General features: G+C 41.5%; 1 protein-coding gene across 1 annotated transcript; it reads right to left on the bottom strand.

Annotated features, from left to right (window-relative positions):
- Positions 1-7,366: 7,366 nt before the first annotated feature.
- LRRC3C (leucine rich repeat containing 3C) lies at positions 7,367-16,911 on the bottom strand. Its single transcript, XM_072111469.1, has 2 exons — positions 16,494-16,911; positions 7,367-10,445 (listed from the first exon to the last, which is right to left on the bottom strand). The coding sequence occupies exon 2, from the start codon at positions 10,360-10,362 to the stop codon at positions 9,580-9,582; it is 783 nt and encodes a 260-aa protein (XP_071967570.1). The 5' UTR covers positions 10,363-10,445; positions 16,494-16,911; the 3' UTR covers positions 7,367-9,579.
- Positions 16,912-17,612: the final 701 nt, after the last annotated feature.

The following is a 17,612-nucleotide window of genomic DNA, read 5'->3' as shown; positions in this document are numbered from 1 at the left end:
TATACAGAGAGTGAATCCTGCAATACTTTATCCATTAGTTTCTTTCCTTCCAATACTCATTTATCTGTCAACTGTACTTCACTAATGCAGCATATACATATCCCCTCCCATTGGTGAAGAGGTTAATGGACAGGAGAAAGTGCCAGATCATGCACTGCAGACAATTAAAGCCTGTGCTAAATGAGATGTTTTTACTATCATTCTGAGCTGCATTACTTTACAAAAGTTACCATATATACTCGAGTATAAGCCTAGTTTTTCAGCATAAACTTTGTGCTCAAAACCCCTAATTCGGCTTATACTCGAGTCAACTAAAAAATAAAGTCAAAATTCACCTTTCTGACATCACCCGTAGTTCCTCTTCTGTTTCTCTGATGCTCCGGTGCCACCTCGGGGCCTTCGGATCCTCTTCGGGTTCTTCCGCTCCTCTTCGGCTCCCCTGGCTGGGCAGGCTATATACTACAGGGCAGTGGTCCCCAAACTACGGCCCGTGGACCGTTTTTATCCGGCCAGTGGAGCGCCAGCGGCTCCTGCTGAGGCCCCCGGCAGGTTGCGGCAGTCGGGCAGGAGCCTCCGTCCGTCCAGACAGGAAGCTCCTGCCCGTCACTGAATAGTGCTCGATGCGGCCGCTCGAGCACTATTATTACAGGGGGAGCGATGTGGCCGGAAGACAACCCCGGCGCACATGGCTCCTTGAACCTGGATGCGCGCCCGCGTGATGACATCATCACGCGGCCGTGCACCCCTTCCCGGCCGACAGCAGCCAGAAGAAAGAAGACGCGGGAGCCGCTGCCGGAGGTGAATATAGGATTTTTTTTTTAAATCAGCAGAAAATATATTTTGCCGGGGGGCCCTATTATAAAAAAAAATAATTAATTATGGGGGCATTAAATAAAATGATTAATGACGGAGGAGCAGTATAGGGAATTATAAATGATGGAGGGGCAGTATAGGGAATAATAAATAATGGAGGAGCAGTATAGGGAATAATTAATGATGGAGGAGCAGTATGGGAAATAATTAATGATGGAGGGGCATTATGGGAAATAATGATAGAGGGGCAGTATGGGAAATAATTAATGACGGAGGAGCAGTATAGGGAATAATTAATGACGGAGGAGCAGTATAGTGAATAATTAATGATGGAGGGGCAGTATGGGAAATAATTAATGATGGAGGAGCAGTATAGGGAATAATTAATGATGGAGGGGCAGTATGGGAAATAATTAATGACGGAGGTGCAGTATAGGAAATAATCAATGATTGAGGAGCAGTATAGGATATGTGCAGTGAACAGAGGAATTTCTTATTTTTTTTTTATTTTTTATCTTTAGTCCAGCCCTTCAACGGTCTGAGAGGGACTGTGAACGGCCCCCTATGTAAAAAGTTTGTGGACCCCTGCTACAGGGGCTGGGCAGGCTGTATACTACAGAGGCTGGGCAGGCTGTATACTACAGGGAGTGGGCAGGCTGTATGCTACAGGAGCTGGGCAGGATATATGCTACAGGGGCTAGCAGACTATATACTGGCGGGCTGTGACCAATGCATTTCCCACCCTCAGCTTATACTTGAGTCAATAGGTTTTCCCAGTTTTATGTGTTGAAATTAGGGGTCTCGGCTTATACTCAGGTCGGCTTATACTCGAGTATATACGGTACTTTCACCCTTATTTATCCTCAACCCCATAGAGACAGGTACAAGTCCTCCCCCCTATAGAGACAGGTACAAGTCCTAAACCCCATAGAGACAGGTACAAGCCCTCCCCCCTATAGAGATAGGTACAAGTCCCCCCTATAGAGACAGGTACAAGTCCTACCCCCTATAGAGACAGGTACAAGTCCTCCTCCCTATAGAGACAGGTACAAGTCCTCCCCCCTATAGAGACAGGTACAAGTCCTAAACCCCATAGAGACAGGTACAAGCCCCTCCCCTATAGAGACAGGTACAAGTCCTCCCCCCTAAAGAGACAGGTACAAGTCCTCCGCCCTATAGAAACGGTTACGAGTCCTAAACTCCATAGAGACAGGTACAAGTCCTATAGAGACAGGTACAAGTCCTCCCCCCTAAAGAGACAGGTACAAGTCCTTCTCTCTATAGAGACAGGTACAGGTCCTCCCTATAGAGACAGGTACAAGTCCGCCCCTCCCCCCTATAGAGACAGGTGTAGGTCCCCCTCCCTATAGAGACAGGTTCAAGTCCTCCGCCCTATAGAAACAGTTACGAGTCCTAAACTCCATAGAGACAGGTACAAGTCCTCCTCCTTATTGAGACAGATACATGTCCTCCCCCCTATAGAGACAGGTACAGATGAGAAAGAAGCACTGAATACATATATATAAGAAGCATTAGTTCAGGGCACTGCAGAAATGCATCTCAAGCCAACTGTCTTAAAGACAGACACAAAACCGGGAGTGATAACCTACACGACAGGGCTTGGTCTGTGAAACACAGGCTGTTTGGTGGCCACATTTTATGGACTGAACACTGCTCTGAGGACAGGAGACAAAGCATCATGGTTACAAATAATGCAAGGACTTTCACGCTTTGTTGAAACCATCTTTTCAGTACAGCACCACTGTCTGTGATGCCTGCAATCCAGCCCCCATAAACAGCCCATGAAAAGTGGCCACTAGTCAATCTGTGTTTCACAGACCGAGCATGATTGTGTGAGCTAGCCCTAAAAAGGAGGGGAGTCCTTTCACTTAATGGAAGAGTAAGGCACACGAACGTGTGACCGCCTGGCCGTAGACGAGCGGGCGCATGACCCCTCCCCTCTCCATAGAGATACACGGCACCGTAACACGGGGAAAGAATGACATGTCCTATCTTTTCCCCATGTACGGGGCGGTACGGTGCTGTACATATGTCCCCCGACAGTCATGTGCATGGGGCCTAAGAGTGCTTGGTTTACAATCCTTGATCTTGGTGATAGATTTACTTTAACTCTTGATATAATTGGCAGTTTGGATTGTAAACATGTGACCATAAGACCTCACATGGCCGTCTGGGGGATGTATATGCGGTTGCAAATTTGCGACTGCATATACGTCCCCATGGACGGCAATTGCAGCCCGGCATTGCCCTATCTTTCCCCGTGTCTGTGGCCATATAGTGCTTTTTTTTCTATGGAGGGGGTAGAGGTCACCTCCTCTCCCCGGCAGCATACGGCTGTCTGAAAGTACCCTAGATTGTACCAAAGGCAAAGTTAGAGATGAAGCCAGGAAGGGCTAGGATTTATTTTATGCAATTTACGTGTAAGTCAATACATAACTGACAAACTGAAGTTTTTAGGCACTGTCCATGGTACTGTATAATACTGCATGCATCTGGAGTATTGTGTAGTGTTGTATATTTTACAGTAAAATAAAGTCAATGATGAATGTTTTAACAGTTCTTCATGTTGAATGACCTAGCCATTGACCTTTATATATCAGAACCATATCAGAGGTGGTAGACAGACAGCATTTCAGATGTGTGATAGCTTGTAGACATGGTGTGAAATTCCAATCTGACACATAGTGTGACACTTTTGCTCTTGTTTTGGGACAAAACGGACAAAGGCAATTATCTAAGCATCCCCTGGTCACTGTCAATGTCAGAAAAAAAAATAATTCTGAAGAATGAAAAGAACTTCCCACATCGGACTGTGACATTAAAGGTTTCCTATTGAGAGCTGGGATTCCCGAATGTGTGTCATAGATATATTCGGCTGCACAGCAACGGTGACCTCACAGAGCAGGGCGGCTGGAACACAACAATACGTTTGAGATTTAGTTACCTGGAGGTTTTGTGTGCTTGGAGATATGCCACCTTATCTCTCAGCCGACGTTGTCCACATTTATTATTTATACCCACAGGAATCTCGTCAGCTTCCTGCTGTGGACCAACTGTGCCAAGGTTATTAACTCCCTGCAGCCCATGTAAGAGATGATTTTACATGAACATATAATCACACATTATGGCTTTATGAGGCAGACAAAATGTACTTAGAAATGTGAGAATTTTGTCTCATAGTGAGACTGTGTATAAAGGGCTCTCCATAATCATGGCTGCTAATCCCTCCTGTCTCCATAGAAAATAGAGCTGCACGGCCGCTCTTGCGGCCAAAGATAGGGCACGCTCTATTTTTCTTGTGGCCATGGCTCAGAACAGTGAGCACTCGTTATACTCACTGTACTGAGCCCTGGTGCCATAGCCGTCTATGGGGGACATATATACGTTGCCCCAATGATGGTGTTAATGGGGTCTTACTCAGACGGGGATGTCGGCAAAAAACACATTTGCCATTAGTTCTGCATGCATAAATAAGTAGTGCATGCTACGTTTTTTTCTTACTGACATATGCTCCTTGAAAAAAATGGAAGTCTGAATAAGCCAATAGAAAATAAAACGCCATCTGTGAAAACCAGTGATAGTATATGGACGTGAAAAACTCTTGCCTGAATAAGCTCATATTTTGCTTCTATGTAAGTGGGTTTTTTACTATCCAACAAACTTGTTTTGTGTGTGTGATGGTTTTACAGTTTCTGAACGTAGAACTGCTGAATTGAACCTGCGTGTTACCTCAGCACTTTTTGCGTTTGGACCAGTGAATCCAGCAGGCCCACTGGGGCAGATTTACCAGGGATTTTGGTGGTGCAGCCCTGAAATAGTTGCATTTCCTGGTGCACATCTAGGAATTGCGACTATTTACCCCACTGCAAGAGGAGTGGCTCAGCACAGGGACAATCCTGCCCTGCACATGCGCTCTACTTATAGCCAATGCCAGGAACTAGCATAGAATTAAAAGGCAGCTGGCCGCCACATTTATCAGGAGGCCAAAAACTGGGGCAGATCAATGCCCCAGTATATGATAAATACCCCCACTGACCAAGTTTCCAGGAAAACAAACAAACTCATATATAATTGACTTTAGTCTGGGGTGACTGATGTTTAAACTCTTCAAGGCAAAATAAAAGCCTCCACTAAATTGTAAATGTGCAATCCATTTTTTATACATACATTTATTTAGTTTTTTTTTTTTGCTTCGCAATTGAAAACAGAATAGAATTAGTGTTCCATTGAAGAGCGGCTAATAATTCTGCTCCAGGCTCCACTTGCCAGCTTTACTGCAGACATGATAATTGGATTGATTACAATTGAATTAGAGGAAACAAAACAAGGTGTAGCCTCCTGTCAGACATCCCCCTCCATGGGTGATTTAATTAACGCTGTGGATACAAGAAAACAACCTTCTTACATGGAAAAATCTCAGTGAACCTGCCACCTTTTTTCTTTTTTACATACTGTATATACTTGAGGATAAGCAAGTTTTTGATCACAATTTTTTGGGCTGAAAAAGTCTCACTCTGCTTATACTAGGGTAAATAAAAAATAAACTCAGTACTCAGCTTTCCGACCCCCCTGCAGGGTGTCTTCTTGATTCCCGTGCGCAGGCAACGGCAGTTTCATGCGTGCTTGCCGCTCACACTCATGGTGTCAAGTGCCTGCTGCAGGGGCTTAACTAGGAGAGGCATAGATTTGTATACTCACACAGTTATACGATCTTACACACATTTATACATTTACACAAATCTATCCCTTCCAGTAGCTGCTGACTACATGGGGGAAGTACATGGCAGGAATTAGAGATTAGAGATCCCTTGTCCTGTAATTCTGCTTTCCACTTCCTCCCTGCAACATTTCTTATCTGAGCTGCCGATTCATGCTGTGTAGTGTGGAAGATGTTTTCTGTTATATACATATTAAGCTGTACAGTGTGCAGCATAATATGTATATAAAAAGGTGCACATCCTACAATCAGGTGGGATGCCGGTGCCCCCTGACAATGCGGTCCCCATAGCAGATTCTATAGCTGCTACTTCTGTAGTTACACCCCTTGCCTGCTGACATCATAGTGCGTTAGGCCAGCATGCACGGAGCTGTCGCTGCCTGCACACACACTCAATGTCAGCAAGTAGGTGACATCACACGGAGGTGTCTCTGCCCGTGTACAGGAATCACAAAGAGGACCTGCGGGGAGCGTTGGAAAGGTGAGTACTGAGTTTATTATTTTATATGTGCTGGGCATATGTGCTAGGGGTCGGGGGCTCGCTATATACTGGGGGCAGGGGTTTGGCTGGCTATATACTGGGAGCACTTGGGGCAAGGGGAGGCTGTGACCAATGTATTTCCCATCCTAGGATTACATCCCAGTTTTCTTGTGGTAAAATTAGGAGGGGTTTTTTTGGCTTATATTCAGATCAGCTCGTATTCGAGTATATATGGTAAGTCCATTATCAATTCATGTCTCAAATTAGGAATAGTGCCTCCAATGTGAATATGTTAAAGCTCTGCAGATGGAGATATATAATATGCATATGTCATATATTGTGCAAGCAGCATTTTTCCGTACTGCTGTGTATGCTCAGCATAAGTCATTGAATCCTATGGGGCATGGATGCAACAGTACTGCATCCCCCCAGCCTCAGATGAGTGTACACTCAGGGACTTCCCCAGTGACAGAGACATCACTGGAGAAGCACCCTGAACACTGGCTGCTGTCAATGTTCACCCCTCCTCCTGCTTTCAGGGAGGAAGGGAGGAACAAGATGATGGCTGAGGGTATATGTCTGAGATCCTACAAACAGGGCCGTAACTACAGTGGTAGCAGCCATAGCAGATGCTATGGGCCCCTCAGTGTCAGGGGGCCCCGGTATCTGACCTGCCACACTAAAGAATAGAGAATGTGTACCATTATATACTTATTATGCTACAAATTGTACAGTATAATATGTATAGAACAGACCTCATCTTCCGCAGTATACAGTACAGATAATAAATGTCGGGGAAGAGGCAGGGGGGAGCAGAATGACAGGACTAAGGATCTCTCATCTTTTATTCCTGCCATGTACTTCCCCCCATGTGGTCGGCAGCTATTGGGACAGATCTGTGTAAGTGCATAAATGAATTAGTGCATAATAAGGAGGTAGGGGCCCCATTCAGAAGTCTGCTTAGGGGCCCTGTCTCTCCTAGTTAGGCCCCTGCCTACAAAGAAGAGTTAAAATAAGGTGTGAATGCAGCCTTAATGAGCTATTTTTTGTTCTAGTTATATAGTAACTAAAAATACACATATTTATGTCTTACTGAAATAAAAACACAGAAAAACATATAATAAGTAAAAACCTATATTTATTGATACAGTATCTAATAATTAAGGCAATCTTTCTGAATCGTTTCTTTTCATACATCTATACAGGAAGAACAGCCTCACCTCTGCACAAGGGAAAGTTCTAGTAACTAATGCCCAAGTGACTGAACCTTCTAATATTTATACATTATATCCTACCATGGTCAAACATTACTTCTCTCCTATAGAATGTAAAGCATTACAGACTCTCAGGATCATACAGTATTGAATTCTACAGATTCTCAAATAAATTTCAGGATAATCGAAGGTTTCTATGAATGTTAGTTTATGGTTTACTATAGAATGTCCAGATATAGCCTGATTATTGGTTATCAAGCGAAGATAAAGGCTGGGCTTTCATAGAAAAAACACAATCTCTATAGAATATCCAGTTAAACTTGTTATAGATTATGTGGTCATTGTCATTCTGGGTTTTCACACTTGTTGTATTACTGATTTCTAATTATCAGGTCATGGTAAGTGGTCTTCTATACATTTGTCTTTATATTATCCGGTGAGGCTCAGTACTGGATTTGTAAAGATTGACCATTGGTCTTTACCCAACATGGATTTGTCATGGACTACAGAATTTTATGTTTTCCAAACATTATCCCTAGTACAAGGAACTTCATTAACTTGCAATCTCACAGTTTTTGGTCAACATTAGTATTTTCCTGATCAATAACAAAAAAAAAAACATTCAGGCAGCTATTATCGAAAATGCTTTTAACAAAGGGTTAAGAAAGATTTGTGATAAAAGAGTCTAGTACATTTCCATTAATCCAGAAATGTAGATTTCATAGGCTTGGGATTCTGTATCTCCGTGCACAATGTGCAGTTCATTTTATCCGTTTTTAAAATATTATGTAAATGGGATGTAAATCTATTGGTTACGCTTGGGGTATCAAAAGAAAAAGGCATAATGTATTAAAAGCAAATGTCAGCTGCAATATTGACCCCTAGCGTCTGCTGAGTGTGCTACCTTGGTAGAATTTTAGTTGTTAATATTATGGGGTAGTGTTGGGTTAGAAACACATGAATTTAGAATTTTATGATGTTATTAGTAATGTTTATATGCAAGGACAGAAAATTTGAAGGCACATGTATAACCTGTAATCTGGATGATGGCAAAGCCCGGAGACCTAATTAATCCCTATGAAAACAATATTTCAGGCTTTCAGCACAAAATGTTCAATGCCTGGTAAAGATGTGGTTAATATAATTCCCTTTTAATAGGTGAAAGAGGCATTGGACATTTCCGTTAATAAATGATTATTTCTAGGTCGTCTTCGATTAACACATCGAAAGGGCTACAATAATAAATTGGCCTCCAGCAGTTTTCCTCTTGATGAGGTGTAGGTTGTCGGATCACCTTCCTGGCAGAGGTTTTGTAAAATTCATTACAAATGTGAAATCTATTGTGACATGTGGTAGATAACAGAATAGATAATGGTGGGACCTCTGGTTAGACCTCTGATGTATATGTGGTCCTGATGTCTACAAGGACAGGCTGCTGGTCACTGTTGTGTTTGGTAATGATGTGACATTTTTCTGCTGCCCTCAAAAACATTTCATGCTTTTTGTGGGTGTTGTATATTTGTAGGTATTCTGTATAGGTATTCTTTAAGATGGACGAAAGAACAGCCATAAGTTACATCAGAGCTTGGTAGTTGTTTTCTGTCTTAAAATTTTACTGCTTATACCAACCAACCCGTTTCAGATACAAAAGGCTGCTTTTTATAGGATAACCATGTAGAAGATGACTAAGATACGGAAAAAAAAATCTTGATCCAAAATTTATATAATAAACCAGACAGCTCCTGGTGCCAACAAGTGCAGCAAACTGATCATATATGGCAAGTTTTATCAAGATCAGCTTAAAGAACAGGACTTTGGCCAAGGTTTAGATCCATTGAAATCCTAGAAAATTTTCTAATGTTTTTCTAATCCCAAAAGAAAACCACTTATATGCTCTTACATAGTTATATCTAATGATGATCTAATTATGCTCCTTATGATTTTGAGAATATTTTTAATGGGCCTGGTTTTGGGTTAGTTGTGAACATAAATGTATGATCCATTGATTTGAGTAATTTTGTGTATTGGTGTTCAAAGGGGGTCCTTGAACCATGGTAAAACCATCTAAATATTAGATGGTGTCGCAAAGTTGTATTTCGCTACATATCTGTCTATACTACATTTGGTCAGTAGTGTATAGCTATTAACAAGTAGAGCAAGAATAATTATTGTACAAGTGTTAGAAAGTGTGAGAACAGTACATTTTGTTTTGTAATATTATCAAACTCTGAAATGGCAGCATTAGGATTACTTTCCAGCTCAAGTGTTAAGTCAAAGGGTGAGCAAGTAGCAAAAATAAAATTTCCACTGATATCTGTAAGTGTCTCGAAAAGTCAAACCACAGTGCTTAGTGTAGAGGGCTCCTCATTGTGTCTCTGCTTACTTGGCAGGGATTTGAGGTATTCAAGGTGGCGTCGGGCATCCTCTTGGTTTTGGCGTACATAATACACCAAGTATGAGATGACCATGGCAAACCATCCAAACATTGTGACCAGCATGGCCACATCTGTGGTCCTCTTATAGGCATTGCACAGGTCCACATCTTTGACCACCTGCAGGAATGGTTTCCCTGCATGCTCCTCTAGCACAGAACTAGCACAAACAATCCCATTGGAGGAACTTGGGTCCAATTCAACCATTCGGATTAACTCCTGAAGATCACAGTCACACATCCAAGGGTTGCCAGAAAGGTTTGTTCTAGCCTTTAAGTTTGCAAAGACTTCCTTGTTGACTGACACTAGCTTGTTGGAAGACAAGTCTAGTGAGAGTAAGTGATCGCTCAAACCCCTGAGAGCAGTGACATCCAAGTGACCCAAAGAGTTGTGTGAAAGATCTAGCTCCATAAGAACTGGGAGGTTGCGGAAAGCATCTGAAGGGAGGTAGGTTATCTGGTTGAAGTCTAAATATAGACGATTAGTGTCATTGGGAATGTCTTTGGGTACTTCTGTGAGCTGGGCATTGCTGCACCTCAGAATCTTGTAACCGTCCTCTTGGGAAGAATGACAGCCTTTGGGAAATGTTGTGGCTGGTTGAAAGCAAAAGGACATGAGGACCAAACTGTGTAGGAGTAGCCATGTTGCCAGTGAGCGTCGAAGGTACCAGTCCAAGAAAGGCATGGCCAGCCAGCAGCATACTCAAGTGGGTGGGATTATGAGGATGAGGTTCTGGACTGGGATAGCACAAGATATTTATATCTTTTCTAGAAAAAAAAAGAAATCAAGATTAAATATCACATTTATTAGAAACCCAAATTATGGTTCCGTCTGCATTTACCTTCTGACAGCTCCCCTACAACTTTATATCAGGACATATACTTTTCATGCCCTACATGAGATATACAACAACACGTATATCCCATCCAAATCCTAATTAGACTTTTCATCTCTTTATTTCCCCTATTCCACAAACATTGAATAGCAGAACATGTAATACTTTTCGTAAAACTACAATTGTAAGACACTAGATGTTTCCTATTGATATCAGGAGTTTAATTCTTAAGTGGATCATTCCACGTTGGTACTAAATATCATCATGAAATAACAATTCTAGAGAATAGGGCCTTACAACCGACGACCATTGGACTATTAAAATGATAATTTACTCATACTTTTACAGGCGAAATTACAAAATGCTGTTGTTTTGGTAGGTTAAGGATACAACATAATGGGGCAGATTTACTTACCCGGCCCATTCGCGATCCAGCGGCGCGTTCTCTGAACAGGATTCGGGTCCGGACGGGATTTATGAAGGTAGTTCCTCCGCCGTCCACCAGGTGGCGCTGCTGCGCTGAAAAGCATCGGAACGCGCCGGAATACACTGAGCTGGGCCAGGTGAAGGTAAGTGCTTCCCAAGCGACACATTTTTGGTTATTAAATGCAGCGGTTTTTCCGAATCCGTCGGGTTTTCGTTCGGCCACGCCCCCCCCCCATTTCCGTCCCGTGCATGCCAGCGCCGATGCGCCACAATCCGATCGCGTGCGCCAAAATCCCGGGGCAATTCAAGTACAATCGGCGCAAATCGGAAATATTCGGGTAACACGTCGGGAAAACGCGAATCGGGCCCTTAGTAAATGACCCCCAATCTCTCTTTCTTCACTCACCATTAATACAGATAAGATATGCGGAATACAGTTTCTGTATTTTGATTAGACTAGACAAGTTTTCCTAGGAACAGCACAAGCTGTGTAGTTTTGGCACCAGCGGCAATATGCCAACATGATTATGTAGAGGTTGGATTTTGTATTATATAACCAAGTCTATTATCTTGAAGAGGACACCTTGGGGCATTTTTCTTAAAAATGTCTCAAAATTAGACAAAGCATATTTCTGTGCAGCGTATGACATGCTATTGATGGTTGTACGTTGTTCTACTGATTGTATTGTATTTTTATGTTTGAAAACCCAGTAAAATGTTTTTTTTTTAAATGCCTAAAACCTTTGTTAAATGTGCTGTCATGAATTACACACATGCTTTTCCTATGGGGAGCAGATTTCTGGACTCCTTGGTGGAGCATGAGCTCCAGAAATTTGTAGCGCTGCAAATGCCAGATTCCCCTTGGTGGTGTCTAGATCTTTTTGAAGAGGGCTGCCATATTTTTCCAACCATGGGCAATCCCTTGAATACGCCCACTTCTATTATATCCAACACATCACTTGGAACTAAATTGTGCACTGCAGCCTCCTCAGGTAATCCAGCGATTACAATAGTGTTAATAGAGTAATAGTACCGTATTTTTGGGACTATAAGGCGCACCATCAATAAATGACTGCTAAAACATCTATGTTTATATGTAAGGCGCACCGGATTATAAGGAGCACCTGATTGTAAGGATGAATGACCAGCAGGTGGCAGACCTGTGCACAGTTCATGGCAGCCGTTGTCTGTAAGTACGGTTCATATATGGTGCACTGGACTATAAGGCGCACATTTGATTTCTGAGAAAATCAAAGGATTTTTTTGTGCGCCTTATAGTCCGAAAAATACGGTATTTACCAAAATAAATTTCTTTTTGATATGCATTCATAACGATGAGTCAAAAATATGCAAATATTTGTCACATATTGTAACATGATTGAAAGATTTCCAGCTTGGATTACATTGGCATCTTGACTTGTGCCTCTATAGTATGCAGTATCTCTTATGATCTGTGTGGAATGGAATCTGATACATTTTAAGGATTAATAATGTATTCCTTTTTATTGGTTGGAATGCCTTAAATTGAATGTCCATTACTAGAAAATGTAAGGTAACAGCAAGAAATTGTGATTACTATTGCTCAGCGGCCAGCCACCTGATAGGGGGAGGGGGGGTTGGTGGGTTACATAATTATATAATATGTCACAATAAGGCAATTAGGTTTTTACTGCTTTATCAGTTACTGTACACAATGGGGGTCATTTATCTTTATTTTTCTTCCTGTTTTTTCTGTCTTTTTTGAGTCATTTTTTGGCGCATTGCAATTTTTGCACCTTTTTGGGGACATTTTGAAATGTCTGCTAGACATTTGTTTTTCGTCAGTAAGACAAGTTTATCTTCTATTCCAGGATGTGGAATATGGGAATTTAAGCAATAACCTCACTTTGTCACAACTTTCAATTGTATTGGAATCCTTAGGACACCAAAACAGTAGAAAGTACTGGAGTTCCCCGAACAGGAAGGATTGTAGGGCCTAATGCAGGAGCTCCAATGATAATCCATCCCTGTCCACACCTTCTCCCTCCTGCTGTAGTCCCAGGTAACTAATGGTGTGTTGCATTAAAAGCACTGACCTGTGTGGCTTTGGCCTGCAGAAGCAGGCCATAAGTCTTGTCTTGTTTAGGCCTGGGTGCCTACATAGAGGTCTCCGAGTGCCACCTCTGGCACCCGTGCCATAGGTTCGCCACCACTGGTCTAGAGGTTCATATCCCTGCAGTGCAGCCTCCCTATATCTTCCACAATAAACCTTAAGTATACCGTCTAAAATATATATCAAAGAACACAGGAGGAAGGGGAATACAATGAGAATGGAGATGCGTTGAAAGTGAAAAAATGTAATGCTTTATAAGGTACAATGTGAGTTTCTAACATAGTGGATAAAAAGGATGGCTTACAGGAGAGACAGAAGTTCACAAAGACCAGGACATATGAGATACAGGTAATAAGTAAACAATAGTGAGGGGCATGCTGATGACAGACTCAAAACTGAGTTACAGCATTGTATGTGCCCAAACGGTTTAACAGCAGTAACAATGCAATACCGTGAGCAAAGGCTAATCCATGGACGTATACAATAAAGAAAGCTGTGCACCTGGTCAGTAAGAATTCCCCAACGCGCGTTTCAACCCGCCGGTCTTTCTCGTGTATTCCCCTTCCTCCTGTGTTCTTTGATATATATTGACCCTGTACGGGGAGGAGATAGAGTTCCCTGGAACCACCCCCTCCTTATAGGCATAGATTAGTACGCATAGCGGTTTTTGATCGTACCGTCTAAAATGTTTACCCAAAATTAAAAAGCTAAAATACTGAATTTAGACAAAAAGTTAAATTCAAATTTTGTGGAATTTCTTAGACCACAGAGCAGCGCATTGTGAAAGTTTAAAAAAGTTACAGCTAAGCAGTAAATAAGTAGTGTCTGCATAAAGATTACAAAACCTGATACTACTCACGAAGAAATGTATAACTGTATATTACAGTAATTGTTGCAAAGGGTAATTTGCAGCTAGTTAGCTTGAGCAGATGTGTAGTAACCTTATAAACTGCTTTAAAAAAAACGTACAATATAAATGTGTCAGATGGATGGTCTGATAATAGGACATCAAAAAATGTGTTGCAAAATTTTTAAAGCTGCTTTAATAACTAGACAGTTATTCCTCCCAACCCAATTAGTGTGTTCAGCCATCTTTTCTTATGTTTTTGGGGCCATAATAGGAGTCAACAACCGCCACCAGTACAGAAATGTACTGTGTTTTTCAACATTCCTTTCCTTTCCTATCCATTACAACATTTCAAAGATTTTCCCAGTTTAATCTGTATGCTAATGAGGCAGTTGGTGCACCAAGGTTGTGTTCTTAACACCCAGAGCATTGCTATTACCAACTAAATCACTTCATTGTCACGACATGCTTCAGACAAGTCAAGTCTCCTGCTTTTCTGAAGGAGAGGGTAGGGCAAGCAGGAATAATAGTGCTCCAGGTGCCAAGGGCACAGTCTTGGTGCACCAACTACCTCCTTTCCATATGTATTCAAATGGGAATTTCTCATAATTGACAAAAATATATTTTTAAAAATCATAATAGTGTATTTCTCTACAATATGACGCCAACAGATTATAAAGCTTGGGTCACGTGGTAGACTTCCTTTAAGGCTCCCAATCACAAAAATATTATTAGTCGTCTGTCTGCACCACTTTACTATCACAGATCTGTCCCCCTAACACAACACATAGGCAAGAGTGACAATGTTTCTGCAAGAAAAGTAGATATTTTAAAAAATGTCAGACATCCCTTTACGTAGGTTTTTTAAGGTGAGAGGAAGTGACGCTATATTTTCTATAAATTTCATGACATTTTAAGCAGCTATTTACCAATAATTTCTGCTTCCATTGGCATTTGTTTCAGCTAACAACTACAATCCCTTTCTAACTTAGCTTCCTATTGTAAAACATTGAATTATTTACGTCCTTTTGGAAATGACCTTTTGTCGTCAATGAATCAATCCGTCACAGGTACTGTAATTACCATGGAAATATTAATTGGCAACGAGCATTTAGATCTGTGGTATATCAGTCATGCTGAGCAGCATTGCATTGTAAGGAAAGATTCTAAAGTAAAGATTCCTATTTTTTTTTTAATAAAAAATTTATTATAATATTAATTATAATATGGGGAGTTTGGGTGGCCGCCTGGGGCTCAAAGTTTACAAAGGGTACATGGCCATCCAAGCCAGCTATCAAGATTGTTGCTGCCTTGTAGAGATAATACAGATAGGGATCTGCTGCCTTGAAATCCTCATATAAATGGCAAACCTTAAAAAATCTAAACTTATGGGGGCCCACAATTTTCATAAAGTCAAGGGTCAATGGCATGAGAAAGGGATGTTAGGCTGCTGTTTCCCTACATGTACATTACTATAAAGCAGGTGGGGTTTGGATAGTGTGTATCCTCCATATTAGTACAATGTTTACAACAGCAGGTGATGAGTATGTTGCTGTTATGGGGGAAAGTGACCAATACATATACATTGCATTATTATAAGGCACACATGTCGATTCTAACTTGGCTCAAAGATTATGGCTGGGACAACTCAATTCAACAGGTAACTATACTGTGCTACATGACAGCATTGCCTCCAATTACATGAGTAGCAGCATCTGGCTGTATGTGCAACCATGTAACTTGAGTCTAATGATCAGTTTGCTGAAAGTCAGTACAGAAATCTTAGTATTGTGTGTGCACAGAATATGTTAGAATACAATATAATACATCCTTTGATAATAAATCTTGTACTGGAGCAATGGTATTCCAACCACTGGATGGAATCACATTTTGGGAAGTATTGTATTTGTCTATTAGAGTGGTGTCTTGTCTAGAACAAATTTCACAGATAACAGAGTTTTCGAAAGTAATACATTGATGTTTCAGATGTCCGTACATTTTTTATCCTATTACACACGGGAATAGCCTGACAGCTATGGTTCATCACTGTGATTTGTAATAGGAACCACTGACAGGTTGATGGATTCATTAATGTATAATTGGATATTTAGTGGTTCAATGGCTGCTTGCTATTTTCCTGACTAGGAGGCGGATTTAACTCTTTTATTCCTTTGATATACTAAGCTTGGTCTGCACACAGTACATTGTACAGTTATGGCAAGCCTCCTTAATGTTCCTGTGACTCTTCTAGAAAGGCTTGGATCTCACTCTATGGTCGCAGGCTTAGAGGGCACACCCTGACTTGGAGGGGGGAAAATAGTTTGCGCGATGATAAAGGAAAATATTTATGATCTTATACAGTTGTGGTACTGGAAAATCCTTTTAACCTCTTAAATACATGTTACATCTAAGAAGCAATGGAGCAATCCCTAAGGGAGTTCCCTCTTGTAGGAACACTCTAAGGGAGAGCCCATCAAGTGTTCAACAGAGCAAGAAGATCTATCATATGAACCATGAAAACTGGCCATGACAACAATTCATATCAGATCTATTCCAACATAATAAGAGAATCCCATGTTATACCGTTTATTAGTATTTAGGATATTGAGTCTTACCTGCATCTCTACTGGTGGCTCTGACCCGTCTTTGATGTTCGGACAGGGTCTGGTGGCTTAATTCAGCAGCGGGTCCACAGAACAGATTAGATTCATTCATTCATAAGCAACAGGCGTCTTGTACCCCACAAGCCTTCAACACATAGAAAGTTGGTGTGATGTTACAGGAGCCTCCGCCAGGCATAGTCATGGAGATGGTATGAGAACAGAAGCTTGCCTGTTATTCCCAGGTCCTGCTGGGATTATTAGAGCGCTGAAGGGAAGTCACACATCTCTCAGCTGTGGCCCATCCTCACCTCTTCCTAACAAGCTCTCTGTGTGTTTTCCTGCACGAGAATGAGGTCTCTCAGCTGGGGATTGGAAACTCCGCCTGATGTGAACGAAGGAAGGAGGGAGGGAGAGAGCTGGATATGGAGAGAAGACTGTAGATACTGGATAGGAGTAGGGGGGAAGGAGAATAGAAGAAAAAAATGTTTCTAAAGGAAGATCGAAAGTGTCTATATATGAGAGGGTGATATCTAAGGGCATGTAAGGCAATGTCCATTTAATACAGAATGTGGGAAACATTGTGCCAGGATCAGACTTCACACGTCACATATAGTTTGAATGCTGGCCCATGTTCCAAAACTATGTGTCATATTATGTACAAAACCTTAAAAACTGACTATTTGATACACATGTACTTTAGGACAAAACAGACTCTTCTTTCAGTCTCACTGAAACTCAGTTATTTTTGGCCCATCATATTTTTTTTACATTATGTACTTCTCCAGGCATTACTGTCCATCTGCCACAATACCCCCTATGATGAGAAATTGCCCAGTTTATGCCTCACACTCTATTCTTGGCACATAAAAGGATATTAAATGTAGATATGCCACTACAGGGAAAATCCTCAGACTGTATGCTGAATATTATATTCATTTAGTGTACATTAGTGTAGTTGAGGGCTGCATGTGGTCCTGAATGGAGATGTAATCATTTTTAAGTAAATTTTCAAGAATGATGGGGTAGACTGACGATAGGCACAGTCTAAAGATTTGCTAGATAATATGGTACCCTATACTAGAGTGAATGCAGCATCAAAGGGGGGAACCATGTGGATTCTGACGATTTATA

This window comes from Engystomops pustulosus, chromosome 6, assembly GCF_040894005.1.
Source record: "Engystomops pustulosus chromosome 6, aEngPut4.maternal, whole genome shotgun sequence".
In the NCBI taxonomy this organism is placed as follows: domain Eukaryota; kingdom Metazoa; phylum Chordata; class Amphibia; order Anura; family Leptodactylidae; genus Engystomops; species Engystomops pustulosus.
The sequence above is the reverse complement of the archived record's forward strand: the minus strand, read 5'-3'. Positions and strand labels throughout refer to the sequence as shown.